Source organism: Takifugu flavidus, chromosome 1, assembly GCF_003711565.1.
Source record: "Takifugu flavidus isolate HTHZ2018 chromosome 1, ASM371156v2, whole genome shotgun sequence".
NCBI classification, from domain to species: domain Eukaryota; kingdom Metazoa; phylum Chordata; class Actinopteri; order Tetraodontiformes; family Tetraodontidae; genus Takifugu; species Takifugu flavidus.
In genome coordinates this window covers 9195129-9210216 of record NC_079520.1, presented here as the reverse complement: position 1 = coordinate 9210216, position 15088 = coordinate 9195129, and the positions used below count along the sequence as shown (strand labels likewise).

General features: G+C 40.8%; 2 protein-coding genes across 2 annotated transcripts; one reads left to right on the top strand and one right to left on the bottom strand.

The window, feature by feature from the left end:
- Positions 1-370: 370 nt before the first annotated feature.
- On the top strand, positions 371-3381 carry spc25 (SPC25 component of NDC80 kinetochore complex). The gene is made up of 7 exons (XM_057027442.1): positions 371-503; positions 805-972; positions 1058-1123; positions 1411-1557; positions 1647-1769; positions 2097-2195; positions 2649-3381. Exons 2-7 carry the CDS (start codon positions 822-824, stop codon positions 2771-2773), a joined length of 711 nt encoding a protein of 236 aa, XP_056883422.1. The 5' UTR covers positions 371-503; positions 805-821; the 3' UTR covers positions 2774-3381.
- A 9-nt stretch (positions 3382-3390) lies between these two features.
- On the bottom strand, positions 3391-14865 carry cers6 (ceramide synthase 6). Its single transcript, XM_057027412.1, has 11 exons — positions 14407-14865; positions 13197-13302; positions 12991-13121; positions 9368-9425; positions 7758-7808; positions 7550-7642; positions 5975-6103; positions 5675-5781; positions 4441-4597; positions 4313-4336; positions 3391-4227 (listed from the first exon to the last, which is right to left on the bottom strand). Exons 1-11 carry the CDS (start codon positions 14574-14576, stop codon positions 4069-4071), a joined length of 1185 nt encoding a protein of 394 aa, XP_056883392.1. The 5' UTR covers positions 14577-14865; the 3' UTR covers positions 3391-4068.
- Positions 14866-15088: the final 223 nt, after the last annotated feature.

Below are 15088 nucleotides of genomic sequence, written 5' to 3'. Positions count from 1 at the left end.
TGACTGTTATTGGAATTGATAAATAAAATGGAATGTGTAGCTGGGAATATAATTAACTGTCGCATCACTTATTTTATATCTAAAAACAATAATTTACTTGACAGTAAATTTGAATTTATTTAATTTGGACCCACTTCAACGAACTCGTCTTCACCACTAGATGGCACAAAAACAGAACAGGTTAAAAACACATCGTAAGCGATGTAATGTGTGAACCGTACATATTTCAAATGTAATTTTGAATTAGAATCTTTATAAATGAACGATGAAGTACAACCCTATGTAGCAACAATTTAAGTTGTACAAAATAAAAGAGAAATTTCACAAATTTTTTTATTTAAATAAAATAGCGCCTTGCAAAGAAAAACGTAATTTCCGGTGATTGGTCTCGTATTTCCGGTATTCAGACCGCGAACTTTTGAAAATAACAACGAATTCTTTAAGTACTTCGGATAAAGCAAACGCTAAATCAACAATTCATCGAAAACCTGGCATTTTGTCGTGTAAGTAGTTAACCAAATATTTTATAGAGCAGGTGTTTTACCTGCAAGCAAATGTATCACTCTTGTTTAGCGACAGCTAGCCTGCGGTTAGCGTTAGCTTAATAGAGTCAGTACCTTATAAAACTGTGACTGTCGTAGCAACATTGAGTATAAATATTGATACACAGCGAATCGTAACCGAAATTTTATTTCAAAATTAGCTCCTCTATTTTATTATTAAAACGGCTATAGTATTAGACTAAGTCCTGTCTTGATGTTATTTCACATGTAAGCACTGTCTGTGTTTTGTTTACAATTGCAGCTTGATATCCAAAGATCATGACATCCATTACGGATCCAAACATGAGCGACAAGTTCACAAGTACACTCGAGGAAATTCACAATAAACAGCTCAAAACATACGGCGAGATCATTGATTCAACTACAGAACTCTGTCAGGCCCACAAACATTATATGAAGACTGCACTAGGTATACCTGCATCTTCACATTTAGACTTAAATCGTTTATGGCTATAATCATGAGACTTGATCACCATTTTCTTCCTTTGGTCCAGATACATGTTTGAAGAAATGTAAAGATGATGAGATGCTCTTTGACACAATAGAGACATTCAAAAAGGGTAAGTGCATCAGTCCACAATGCCTCTTGTCTAAATACAGTGGTTTCCACCCGGGGCGAACATCCCGCAAAGCACACGCAGGAAAAACCACATCATTCTGCACAAACTAACACTTTCTTGAACAATATGTAAAGAACCAAGAAATGAGAAAACACAAGAATATAGGTAGATACCAAAACTTCCCCACATCTCCCATATCAAAAAAACAACAGCTGTCTATACATGTGAAGGACAAACTATGTACAGTTGTTGTACTCTAACTACAATGTTTTTGATTTATCTCCCAGATTTGCAGGTGCAGAAGGCATCATTGGAAGAGAAAGAGCATGCAATTTCTGAAACATTATCTGAGATTAAGCAGAAGGAGATGCAGAAAGAAGAGATCATTCAGAAAATAGAAAAACTGAAAGAAGAACATTCCAAGCGGAAAAACAGTAAGCTAGTATTTTGGACTTTGAAATTGTTCTATCGCAAAACTTGGTTTATAACTGACTCATAATGTTTTTCTCTGTGTCTCTTTCAGTGATTGAATCTCAACACAAAGCAAACAAAGCCCGACTAAGAAATCTACAGAAAGCAAGGATGGTCTTTCAGGATCATTTGGGACTGGAGATCCGAACCATCAGCAAATCACAGACAGTCAGAGGTGTGACGAACAAACATCTCGCTGCAGTAACATTACTCTTTTTAGTTAGCTAGTACATAGGAGTTCTTGAATTGTGGTCCAAAGTCTATTTTAAGACCTCAAGATTATTATCATGTGGTATTACAGTATTAGATTCATACTGCCGGCACACTTAAGGGGATAATGCACGCCTCCTCAGCTCTGAGAGTAGGCGAAACAGCAGTCTTGGGAGTACAGAGGAAAAAATGTTCAAATACAGCCATAAGGGCAGGTTGACATTATTGAATGTTCTCTATTAAACCAACACTTTCTCTTTAAAAATTTGACATTGTGCTGTTCACTGTGAAGGTGAGAGGCTGCAGTTCGTTTTCCGGAAAATCAGCCTTTCGGATCCAGTCAGCGCTTATGTTGTCACAATGGGCATTAAACAGGACGGCTCTTACCAGAGTAAGTAAAACTGTGTTATATGTCATTACATAATGATTCAGCACACTATATTCTACACACTATACAATATTCCTTTTTTTTTTTCATTAAAAGACAGAATCTACTAAATTTAAGGTTACAGAATTCACTTGTGTATCTAAAGGTTTCAGCTGCTTATCTGAGCTGTAGCGCTCCACCATTGTCTCGAAACTAGGAAAATAATGTAAATGTTCTCAGCTACCTACTATAATATAGCATTGATTTATTCACGACATTTACTGCTGCTGCTCACCAGAGAAACAGACTTTTAGTAAGAATTTACTGCTGAATGACGTGCACAAATGCATCACAGTGCTATTTTGGGACAATATGAACGTTACTCACAATGAAAATAAAACTATGGCCAGAGTGGGTGATAAAGCTGTGAAATATCTGCAATAAAAGAATGATAGAAAACTTTCTTTTTTTTTACAGTCGTGTCCAGTGACCCTGCCCTTGAGTGTTTGCCATTTCTGGAAAGCCGACTTCAGGAGACCAATAACCTGCCAGCATTCTTGGCAAATGTCAGGAAGGAGTTTATCTCTCTGGCCCGTCGTTGAGATTGAGAAAACTGGATCAGGAAAAGATTTGCTCAGTCTACACGGGCGGGTCAGATACAGGTCACTGCTGCACAAACCATCAATGTGCTTTTCCAAACAAAGTTAATAAACATCCGTGGGCAGGAAACACTTTCTCTTTTTAAATCTGTATGTTGATATTGATGGTAACTGTGTGAATAATATAAGTTCTGAATACATAAGAAATAATCTGACTATATCTTACTTTTCCTTTTTAAATTTCAGGTTTTTTTGGTTCCACTGTATTTTAATCTGTCAGAGAACAAAAGGATGTGGAATTAAATACAATAGTCCAACTCAGCAGCTTTCCTACACTCCTGCAAACATCTGTTCTTGTCTGTAATATAATGCAGCCGATGATGTTAATCCAGTGTTCATAGTTGTGTGACGGGCCCTCAATGTGTGGGAAAAATAAAATAACAGTTTCCTAGTTTAGATCACTTACATTGTCAATTCAGTTACGACATGCATCATTTATGTTTTTACAGATAAACAAATGTGTTGTCAGTTTAATGCAAAATTATTTATCATGTAATTTCGTGTTTTGGATTAAATAAAACTGTTTCACTCATTGAAAGTCATTGAACAGACTCGTAGGCTTTGCAGTTTTTATGCTTTTATTTTATTGGATAATTCAAACAACTTATGTCTTTCTCAAGATGACAAATAATGGAACGCTTTTCAGAAATTTTACCAGAGTACTGAACATAATGCTTTTATTAGGGAATAGAGCTTCTAGCCATATCTGATACACACATAATACTGTTATTGATCTTCCATATACAGTTATGAGTGAATGCGTTTTAAAAACTGTGAATAAACTTCACACATTTTGGCATATTCCAAGGGTTGCAGCATTACAAGTCATCCCAGCTCTTGGGCCGTTTTGCTCTGTACTTAACGAGGCTGCGACCACCGTTCAATCTTTAACACTCACGTTAACGGAGAAGAGACGTCCAGTTACTGTCTGCAAAAATATTTATAAAATATAAATAACACAGAAGGACAAAAAATAAGAAAAGTCACGCCCATCGTGCCAGACTACTGTGTGTTAGTCACATGCTCACACTGCAAAGTGGATCGCTCGCATTCATTGGAAAGTCCCTGTGCAGTTTGAGTTAAAGACAATCTAGAGATGAGGGATTTAGTAAAGACTCCAACTGATAAAAAAACAAACATGTATCGATCAGGAACCTCCAGAACCATACAGGCAACGTCATTCATGCCTTTATCACACACACATACACACAGATGTACGATGCTGCAGCGCGGCCGGATCAGTGCTCGTCAGGGTATGACCCTCCCGTCAGGTAGCCGTTGGTCCCGTGATTTTTGTTGGTCCCGTTGGTGGCGCTGCTGTGGTGCTTCTGACTGGGCGGAGGACCGTCGTCTTCGTCGGAGCTGGACTCTATGTCGCTGCGGTCGTCTTTAGACACCTGCGGGGTGTAAACAGTCACTGGTGTCATGAACAGAGGCCAAGCGTGTTGGATGCTGCACAAGTTCCAGTTTAAGGAGACTTACATGTAATGGATTCCATTTTCCCACCTGGGAGGTTGTAGGTGAGCATGTAGAAAGAAAAACAAGGTCAAAGGTCACGTTTATGTTGGGATGATGCAGAGAAGTAACACTGGCAGCTGTAACTGGCTCACCTTCCCTTTGGAGATGGCTCGACACACCGTCTTCACTATGAGATAGGACCAGAAGGAGTGAAGCAGCTGCAGCAGGATCAGCAGCAGGTTGAAGACCCACCAGGACGGGTAGGGTCCAACGATCTCCCAGCTCTCAAACAAGGTGGTGTTTAAAATCCTTCCACATGAACAGAGGGGAGAGGGGAGAGTTGAAATGAATGGTTTAAAACTCATACTCATGCCCTTTAATGGGGGATCTGAGGAGCTCAACAAGCCATAACGAGACCTGGCTAATTTACCACTGACACAAGGTCAGATTATGATGAGACTCGGCTATTTATGATTTTATGAAGGATAACAAACCGGAGTAGATTGACAAAAACTTGGAAGAAATCTAAAAATCTATTTAATCAAATAGTGCTAACTCTGAACTGACTGTTATTAAATCTAATTGGTAAGACTGTTGAATGACTTTTTTTGAAGTATAAATTTCAGGTCATACTTGAAAATCTGTAAAAGTTCTCTAAAGAAGGCGTTGAAAAGCTTTTAATTAGTTATAACACGACAGTCGTTTTGAAGATCCCGTGTTGAATTTGACTGATGACATTCATGGAAGCGCCTGTCTGTGAATTGGTTACAGGCATGCTGGAGCCATGGCAACAGCTTCAATGAGAACTTAAATCTTATTTGGAGGTGGATGAAGATGAAGTGAATCAGTCGTGTGGTCTGAATACATCAACAACACCCACTTTTTTTGTTCTCAAGAATAGAGTTGAAAAATCATGAAAACTGCCATGAATTATGCCATCAAAGTATGACAGCCCTGCTGATGCCGCCTGCAGAAAAAATCAGTTATAACTGACAGTCTTCATCTCCTGTAATTAGTCGTGAATTTAAAGGGACCTTTGAGTGAAGGAAAAAATAGCTGCAATCCCTTGAAACCAGTTTTTCCATGGTTGAATATGGACCGTTTTAAAGATAAAGAAATGCTCATCGTGATTTTCTTGTTTTAATTTTGTTCAGCTTTTCTCTGGGTGGTCAATCCTGCTGTAACCATGGTAACTATAACTTAGCAACAAAATTCAGTGAGATCTCTCTGAAGTACAAACTGGGAAGGAGAAAGCGACTGAAAACGCGGAGCTTTCCTTGGGCCTGACATTCAATAGTGTGCCGAGACTGCGCTGTATACAGATGACACACGGCCCCTGAAGGATGCTAATTATGGTGGTGTAAATAGAAAGTGCGTAACACTCACCAGACAGGGTAGACTCCCAGCCTGGAACTTATGAAGAGAATTGCAAACATTGCAAACAGGAGGTTGCACAGTATCTGACATTTGGCGTAATTGGCCATCTTGGCAGCCTTGGTAGAAAAAAAACAAATCACATGATGACGTTAACAGCTGCCTGGGAGACATCTGACAATATAACAAGCTCTGAAGGAGGGTTTCAATCAGACCACAAATGTATAATGATCGCTGTGCACCTGGCTGTGGTAAAAGATGGAAACCTGAGCTTCAGCGCTCCACCCAGATGCCCAAATCATCCTCTCTCACCTCTATCAGCACGTCGGCTGCATCGTGGAGACACATGACCAAGGTTCCCACTCGTGCCATGTTGTTGACGTATGAGAACGTGATGAGGGAGATCGCCGCCACGTGGTGGAGAAACATAATCAGGAAATCCTGCGGTGATGAAAAAGCAGGATAAGTACGTGCTCTGAGTGAGCCGCTGCACCGGGGATAAGTGAAAGACTCTGTGCACACACAGTATTGTATTTTGTGTCTCTATCTAGCTGAAAAAAACAGTCCCCCCAGGTGGAAGCAAGCACAGGTCTCAGCTGCAGTAGAAGCAGAGGCCGTCAGTCATGTCAGTCACATTTTTGATGTGCTAAAGTAAAAATTATTTTGTCTCCATTCTGTCAGGAAGGGTTGGAAAAAGGACAGACGTTTCATGCAGACTGCACATTTAGCAATTGAAAAAGAAAATCTGAAAGTGTAAATGATTTGAACTTAACCTCTGTTTACATCTGCTCACCTAAGTTTGCAAACTGCAGCAGAGAAAAAAGGCTTAATCTATAATACAATTAGTTCCTGTTCAGGTTGTGTGTTGGGTTTATTTAAGAAAACTGTTTGCTGACCAAAAGGTCATTGGGGAGTACCCTTTATGACCTGCTGCTGGGCCCAGTTTGGCCCTGATAGACATTCCAAGACTCACCCACTAGAGGAGGCATTTAAATGCCTCCTCTAGTGGGTGAGTCTTCCTCAATGTGATTTAGTAAACTAAATTGATAGGAATAAACCAGCTGAGTGCTATCGTAGTTCAACGTGCTGTGTAAAAACAAATTGTTTTTTTTTAATAAAAAAAGGTGCCAAAGTTCATTAGTTAGGAGGAGCCTTAGGTTTGACTAGACCAGGTAACAGAATGAGGAGGATGAGGAGGAAGAGTAATGATGCAGCATTTACAGAGGAAGCACGACACGACTGTGCAGGGGGAGAACATACTGGAGCTGGCAGGGGGTGCAAAGGACGTCCTCAGTGTGGAACTGTGCATGAAAAAACTGAAAGGAGAAACAAAAACAGACAACATGCCAACAGTCAACAAAGGGATGACAGAGTGAAGGAGTACACGGCGTGGCATCATGGAGCATTCTGTGGGTGAAGTGTGTGGTGGAGAGGCCAGAACTGGGGATGGACGGGAGACAGGAGAGAGATCATGCTTCAAACCAAAACTCACGAGCCATTTCCAAAAATTGGAAACGTTTGATGCAGTAAAAATGAAACCCGTTCATTCTTGCATGAAGAAAAAGTTGATCTATTATTCTATTTCATCATTTCCACTAGATTTTATCCTCACTTTCCCTGGACTATTGTAAACAATCTTTGAGTTGCCCCACCAGTGCTACCTGTTGAAGCGGCATGGATACAGCTTGCAAATCTGTACAATTTTTCAATAAAACAGTGTGTGCAAATTACATTTCTACAAATAAGCTGAAAAGAAACATTTAGCCACATACGCCTCAAATAGAAATGACAAGCTGCAAAGGTTTGACTAGCATGCTACAAACAGGATCAGTCTGGACCACTGAACATAAAGAAACTATATGATATCATTTAAGCTGTAGTTCTTACCTTCCTTCGGATGTCTGTGAATTGGGAAAAGAGTAAAGACAGGTAGAAAGACAGCTCCAGTACATAGTAATAATGGATGTCCACAGTCAAGGGCTGCGTCAACACAAGAAATGATACGAACAAATTAATGTTTCCAATCAGTGCAACTCTTTTCTCCACATCAAAACTTGTGAAATTTGTGAAAAGTTCAGACTTCAAAGACCTTTACCTGATAGGGGTAGTTGTACCAACACTCCTTTGTGTTCCACAGCCAGGGGGTCTGCAGAAAATTCCAACAATGACTTTCAAATCAATACTTTTTAAAAACAAAGCAACCAATGAAGCAACCAATACTCACACTTTTTAACACATTCTCAGGCTAAAGTATAATAGGAAGTGATGTCATGTGAGCTATTGTTATAGCACAACGGCAGAAGGTGGATTAAGAGGAACTGAGGGACGGCATCCTGAACTGCAGCAGGTTTAACGGTAACTGTGACGCAGCCTTGCCATCGTCTCCTCTTCCTATTAATAAACCCCCCACAGGCTCAAGTCTGAGGCACGACTGCAGACAATGAACTCTGCTTTCTCATGCAAATCAACTGTCACTAAACTTCCTCCTCTGCCCTCGTAACTATTTCTCTGCTGATTATGCACATTCAGTTGCTGTAATATATGCATGAGCTGGAATGATCCAGCAGAACAGAAGGGCACATGAGTGAGTAGTTTTTCTCCAGTCGCCTCCTTAAGCATGGATCTAATATTTCTGTCGCTGAATCTGTAGTCTGTTGTTATATTATTTATATATATTATATTTCGGCTGGAATAAATATCGCAGAATGCTTCACCAAACAGCACAATACAAAAAACTTTTATAGTCAAGATGATCTCGAGGTGCATTACAAAACCCCAGAATGACCCCTGAATAAGTAACAGAGGCAGGAAAAACTCTCTTTAACCAGGAAAAAACTTTACTCACTTGGTTTATTTTACAAATAAATATGACATGTTTTAAAAAGATTAAAAAAACAACAGTATTCCTTTCTTCCTTTTCTTGATCTCTTAATTCCTTTCAAGGTCACGGAGAGGACCATTTACAGTAAAATGATGAAATAAAGTTTAGTTTGTTAACTGCTAGGTGGCAGTTAAATCACAATACTGTGATTTTAAACAGTATTTAAACAGAGGCTTAGATTTGGTCCAGAACATTACGTGTCTGAGGATGGTGAAGTGTACATTAGTGGGGGAGGGACCCAGTCAGGGTGAGACTCAGCCACAACAAAACAGTCAATAATTTCATATGAAGTGCAAGTCCACACAGAATATAATTGCCCCCAGAGCAGCAACTAATCTATTGCATACAGCCACCCAATAATTGCAGTTTCAGAGCTGCAGAAAAACACCTTTTGAAACCTTTGTTTTCCTTTCCCTGACCTTTTGAAGGACTAGAGTTATTAAGATAACAATTTCATCTAGCGTCTAACCACTTCATCCACAAAGCAACAGCTGCAGGACTCATTTGAGGACGCAAAATAGCTCCAATAGGAAATAGCAGCTGCGGACAGCAGGATGGGGCAGCAATCAAGTTACACAAATCATAATAAATGGTATAATCATATAGTAGATGATGTGATGTTGGTTTTTGTTCTGGCTTTTTACAAATCATGCTGTCGACGTCACACTATCGCATGATGGCCAACACTTATTAAGAGCCACAATATTTGCATGTTTTCGCCGAGTCCCCCACCTGTCAAACCTCACTGGTTTAATTATTATTAAAGTCAGAACAGCATCACATGTGTTTGAATTGACAAAAACACCAAAACCTCAAACTCTTACCTTCTTAAGAAAACGCACACCATAGGTAAATATGTATAGATAGAATGTAAACTTCCACCTGGAAGAAAGAGACAAAGACAATGTGTGAATGTCAATGAACAGCTTGTTTGAATGCTGTCAGCTGCATCACTTCAGCATCTGCCATGAGCTTCACGCTGCAGCTGTCCTGTCAGGCAGCAGCCTGATCGCCTCCTACTTCCTCGTTCTGCTGAGGTGAGTGTCACCTATTATTTGTTGCTACACCCACACGCAAAGGCAGCGGTAACAGGTCGAAGAGTCTCTGAGCTGTGGGACGTGCATGAAAACCCCTCACAGCAAAGGCAGGTCGCCCGGCTCGGCTACTTTTATGCAAAATCGTCCAAGTTGCATCAGGCAAAACTCTATAAATTTTTACAGGAACAAACGCCACAGCAGGAGGGAGTGATCGAGTCTCCTCCACCGGGCAGGCTGGTGAGATTGCAGCCTTCCTGGATGAAGGCGGAATGAAACAATGGAGGATGGCAGTGGCAGGAGTTGCCGCGTGCGTGGTGTTCGCATATTTGTTCCCACCAAATGCTTGTTCCAGCTGATCTCCAGACCAACACATTCGGACAGCCGGGTTGGGAGAGACGGGACAAAACTGCAAATCCACATTGGGCTCCTTTGTGAGATCGTTCCTCACACTCAGGATAAAAGAATTCCTCAAAATTCATTAAAAACTTTATCAGATCAATGCAGTGCGGGTGGAATTCATCATTACCTGCGAAATAACACTATTCTGACTCGCAGTGAAGACTGTTGCATGGCAACTGGTTCATCAAACCTGCAGATCTTGCTGTTGAAGTTATGGAGACGTAAAATCTAAGGAGCAAAGGTGTCGGAAATGTGCAGCCGTGATGTTTCCATCTTTAAACAGTCGTCCTTCCATATAGCATAAACAGTTATGATGAGTTTTTTGTTTTTCATTTGAGGCTAGAATGTTTAAAATGGGTCTAAAACATAGGACTGTTGGACTGATAGCTGTGAATTAAAATATAATAATAATATAGCAAATAATAATAATGCTAATAATTTAGCAAATGTGATTTTATTAAAAGCTTATTAGAAGCAAGGTCTGGAATAAAATATCAATAAGATGCCTGATTGAATCCCTCTTTATCACATCTCCAGGTGGGTTTTTTGGCACATCAGCTGGCTGCTGATTGGAAGGTCCGGTATGGCGTTTGTTTTGATGGAAGCCTTGAATATTCTGTTCTTTGATGTCTGATCCAGTCTATCAGCTTCTGTTGACCCTCAGCGATCAGAAACGCTCCTCAAACCCCCATCTGTTTGTTGGATTATTCAGCCTTGTTTCAAAACGTTCTGAATTAAAACCCTCATTACTAACAGAATACGTATTAGAGCTTATTAAAAGGATGACTGCCTATTGATCACTGCGGGGGTGATTTATGGAGATACTGACATACTGAAGGCCACGCATTAGACGCTACAAATGTTTTAAGGAACACATTAGCATGAATGGCAGCAGGCCAATTAGCTTTGCTCTATTTAGTTTGGTACAAAGATTGAAAATGAGGTAAGGATGTGCATTCATTCAAGTCACCTTATTCTGTTACGAAAAGACTTGAAGCCGAAATGAACCAAAAAGGTTCCTTCAAACACAAATGCAGGTTTTTAAGTTCACAGTGTGATTATACATGATTGTGATTTTAATAGTAACCCATTTGAATGGTGCCAGTGAATTTGTCAAAGCTGTGCTGATTATTCTGCCTTGTTTTCTTTGTTTGGTTTAGCTGAAAAGGATTAAAATGATCAGATATTCAGTGTGTGTTCAAGGTGAAATTGAATACTTTAATACTTAAAATGTTCTTAGGTAAGAATAGACCTTAATGCAGATATTATTCATTGATCAGTTTAATATTTCTTTGTTGTAGTCTCAGCTGGAAAACAGATAAATACCACCTGTATATTAACATCTCTCCACGTATTAACTGGAACTTCATTAAAAAGCTTTTACTTTCACTTGTCTTTGTGATATATTCCATGTAAATATTGACCCACAGGAGCCCAGCGAGGATCTGCTGCACATGCTCTACATGTCACCCATCATTGCTTTTCAAATGACACATTTAATTTCGCTCCAACAATCGCTCTTGCAGGTAATAATGGTACAGGATTGTATTTACATTAAGTGAGGCTTGTGCTTGCTCAGTGTTTATAGAGTGGAATATTAAAACCACGGTAGCCTGGCATAGATTGGAGCCCCAGGGCCTGTGATACGCTGATCCAGTCTTGACTTTATTGCGGAGTAAAGTGCACATCTTTCATTCCCTTGACATCAAGCATCCCCGAGAATCTACAATCAACACAGCACTTTGGACGTTTTATCATTTTAACTGCCCCTGCATGTTCAGTGTGTTTCAACTGGTCAAAGGAGAAGTTCTGTCAGGCACGGACGAGAAAATTAACAGTCTGGGTGTTCAAACTGGAGCAGCGGAGAAGAGATGGGCTGGAAGAAGATCATATCAGACAAAAGAGGCCATTGAGGACGGCGCAGCACATTCCTTCAGCTTGCCTTAAACCACGAGGTCTGATATGAGGACGGGCTTTAGAAAAAGTGCTCCTCATCATGACGGTATTTAGTTGGAAATTGGAAGATTAAGTTAACACGTTGGTGCCTGTAGAATTTTTATTACTTGTGGCCACAAAGCAGCTGCTGTGTGGTGCATGATTTGAAAATTACAAACAGATCATCCTGAAGCTGAGCCACAAAAATGCTATCAGTCTTTAGCAGCTGTGCTCATTAAACCACTGACCGCTGTGAACTACAGCAAAAGCTCAGTGCTATCTGCAGTCAATTACACTGCACATAACAGTTTAAATGCAGCACATTTAAAGAAGAAATGAAACAGCAGCTAACAGGTTCAAAAGACCACTACAGCCACCTCGGGTTCCTCCCTGCTGCTGTGAGGATCCAGGAGTTTTCGCTCCTGCAGCCTCCAGCAGATCCCAGGCTGCTGAAGTCCCTGTGCACCGAGCTGCCAGGCCAGCTCTGCCTGTGTCAGCCATGACTCTGCTTTGCTTATTACCCTTTAACGTCATGCTCGTAACTAACTCTAATCTCAGTGATGGCAAACGCTTTGCAGATTAGCCAGTTCTGTTTAACAACCTGAGTGGGTCTGTAGGTTTGTGCCGTGAGGCGTTCAGCTTTTATCCCCTCAGTCCCAGTATTCAGGTCGACCTGCAACAGTTTCTTTCATAGCATAATGGCATTTACCAGTGCGAGAGTGGGTTATGAGCTTTAAAATGACTACAGCCATCATAGATCTGCATAAATAAACCATTTGTGAAGGTGTGTTTCTGGGCAGCCACAGATTTTCCCTTTTTTCCGAAGGATATGAAAATGAAGCTTATTTGGATGAAGTCATCAGTCCAATTTGACTACAGTTAATATGGAAAAACCATTCAGAAGTGAAACCAGTGTAGCTTGTTTAAATTACCCTTCACACCATTAGTTGACAGGATGTGGGGCAGCAATAAAGCAGAAATCACAAAGGCTGAGATAATTGCTGAGCTCAGAGTCAATGTTTACATGCAGTGAAAGTTGTTTTGGTGCCGAAGCAGAAATACTAGATTTGCCTTACATGCTTTCGCAGAACCGAGCCAGAGTGCTGGGCTTCTCCTGGTTGCGGCGCTGCCTGAACCAGCGCTGTATGGTCCTCACATCCCAATCCAGCTGCTTGGACAGGCCTTCCAACCTCTTCTCATCTGGATGCTGGCAACACACGAACCCAAAGGTCAGGTCATCGCTGAAAACAAGTGTTCTAAACAAAGCCCTCACATGCACCACCTTGGTTATAGCAGTGAAGACCTTCTCCAGAATAGCATTAGACTGTGCTTTCTGTGGACCGTTGGCTTGGATCTTCAGGCCCATCGCGCATGGTCTCGCAATGAACCTGCAATGAAAAGATAAAAGAAGTCTTTTAGTGCTGCGCAACACAGAAAAATGATATTATCAATGCAAAATAAAAACAAATGGTGTGAAGCCATAGATAAGGAATATGCCACATGTTATAAACAATAGAGACAATTCATGCTAAACAACTCGCAGAGGAGACACGACTCATCTCCATGGCAACCTAGAACATAATAACATAGAACCATACCAAAAAACAACTATAGCACTATTAAATCCTCTGCTAGATTCAAAAATATATGAATCTATGAGATTGTTGTGTATTTAACTAGGGAAATAATATCGAAAAAGCTATAATATTGTATAAGAAAATGGTGATTTTGGTTGAATATCATTTCGTAGGTGTCAAAAAATAAATACGTTTTTAAACTGATTTAATGCGTTTTGACAATTTTAGAGCTGCAAAGTCTTCAGGCTACAAATAAAAAGTAGCCTGTAGGACACGACAGGATTTTCGAATTAAAGGCATAGTGTATTTAAAAGACAGGATGATGGACTTTTAAAAGATTTGATTGGATCAAACAATAAAAGATTAATTCGAATGATTACATTTCAAGAAACAATTCACGTTACAACATATTCGTACAGCTCAGACAACACGTATACACATATCGCATGTATACTGAATGTTTAGTATAAATTCAGGCATCAATTCTGAGCACGAGTGTGGGAAATTCACGTGTGTATGACTGTGATCATCGTGGATTTGTGGAATTTTGATGATCATCATCGTATCTACTCGATGTGATAGAGCAGCAGCGACCTGGAGCAGAATAGTTGGAAACAAACAAACAACATAATGACTGGTAAAGAAAATGAAACATGGTCAGAGGAAATGTAAATGAAGTGCCAGGCTTGGAAACTTGGTTGTGCTGTACGCGCCGAGACAAACGCGTCAAATGCGGACAGTGCGTAAAGCTGCAGGCCTGCGGAGAGGAGGACGAGCAAGTGAACCGAGGGCTGCCCAGATAAGATGCCATTGTTAAGGGAAGAGAGTGAAAAACGTGGACAGCGGGCTGTGCTGCATCATCCACCGACACAAACCGGATCCTCAGCGACGCCGAATGCATGTGCTCAGACCCACCTTTCGAAAATCAGCCTGATCATAAAGATGCAGAACGCTAAAGGACACGCCAGATACAGATCCTCCGCTTGCGGGAACGTTGCCTCATCTGTGTTTTTTAAGTCAGCCCAGGTTACGTTGTGGGGGAGCCAGAACCTTTCGTTCCAAAACCACGCTAGAATACCGGCCATCTCCCTGCAGCACACGCACACCGTGACCGGGCCAAAAGACGAACCGCTCTGTGTCCGAGGTTCCTCGCAGGCGATCTGGCCGTGCAGACTCGGCTGCTGCTGCTGCTGCTGCTGCTGCTGATGGCAGTGGTGGTAATGATGATGATGATATCCGTGCTGGATCGCCGTCCGTCCCTTTCCCTTCAGAACGTCCTGTGCGTGGAAGTGCACCCAGTCAGCGCCTCCGCAAGTGATTGGTGCCTTTAAATGTCACGCAAAATGTTGCGCGTACGTAATCAAGGTGAACCACTTCTTGTGTCGTACCTCCAAACAGTGTAGAATTCCCTTAAAGCACACAAATGACGTATTTATTTTTTTTAAATGTATATTCTGCACTAAGCTCAGGGTTGTATTCCGTTAATAACCGTCAATCTGATTACAATAACCATGATGTTGTCATTGGGGAACTCCATCTGAGATATTTAAAAACATAAATATTGACATAAACAAGTAGCAGATCTGTCCTGTCAGCA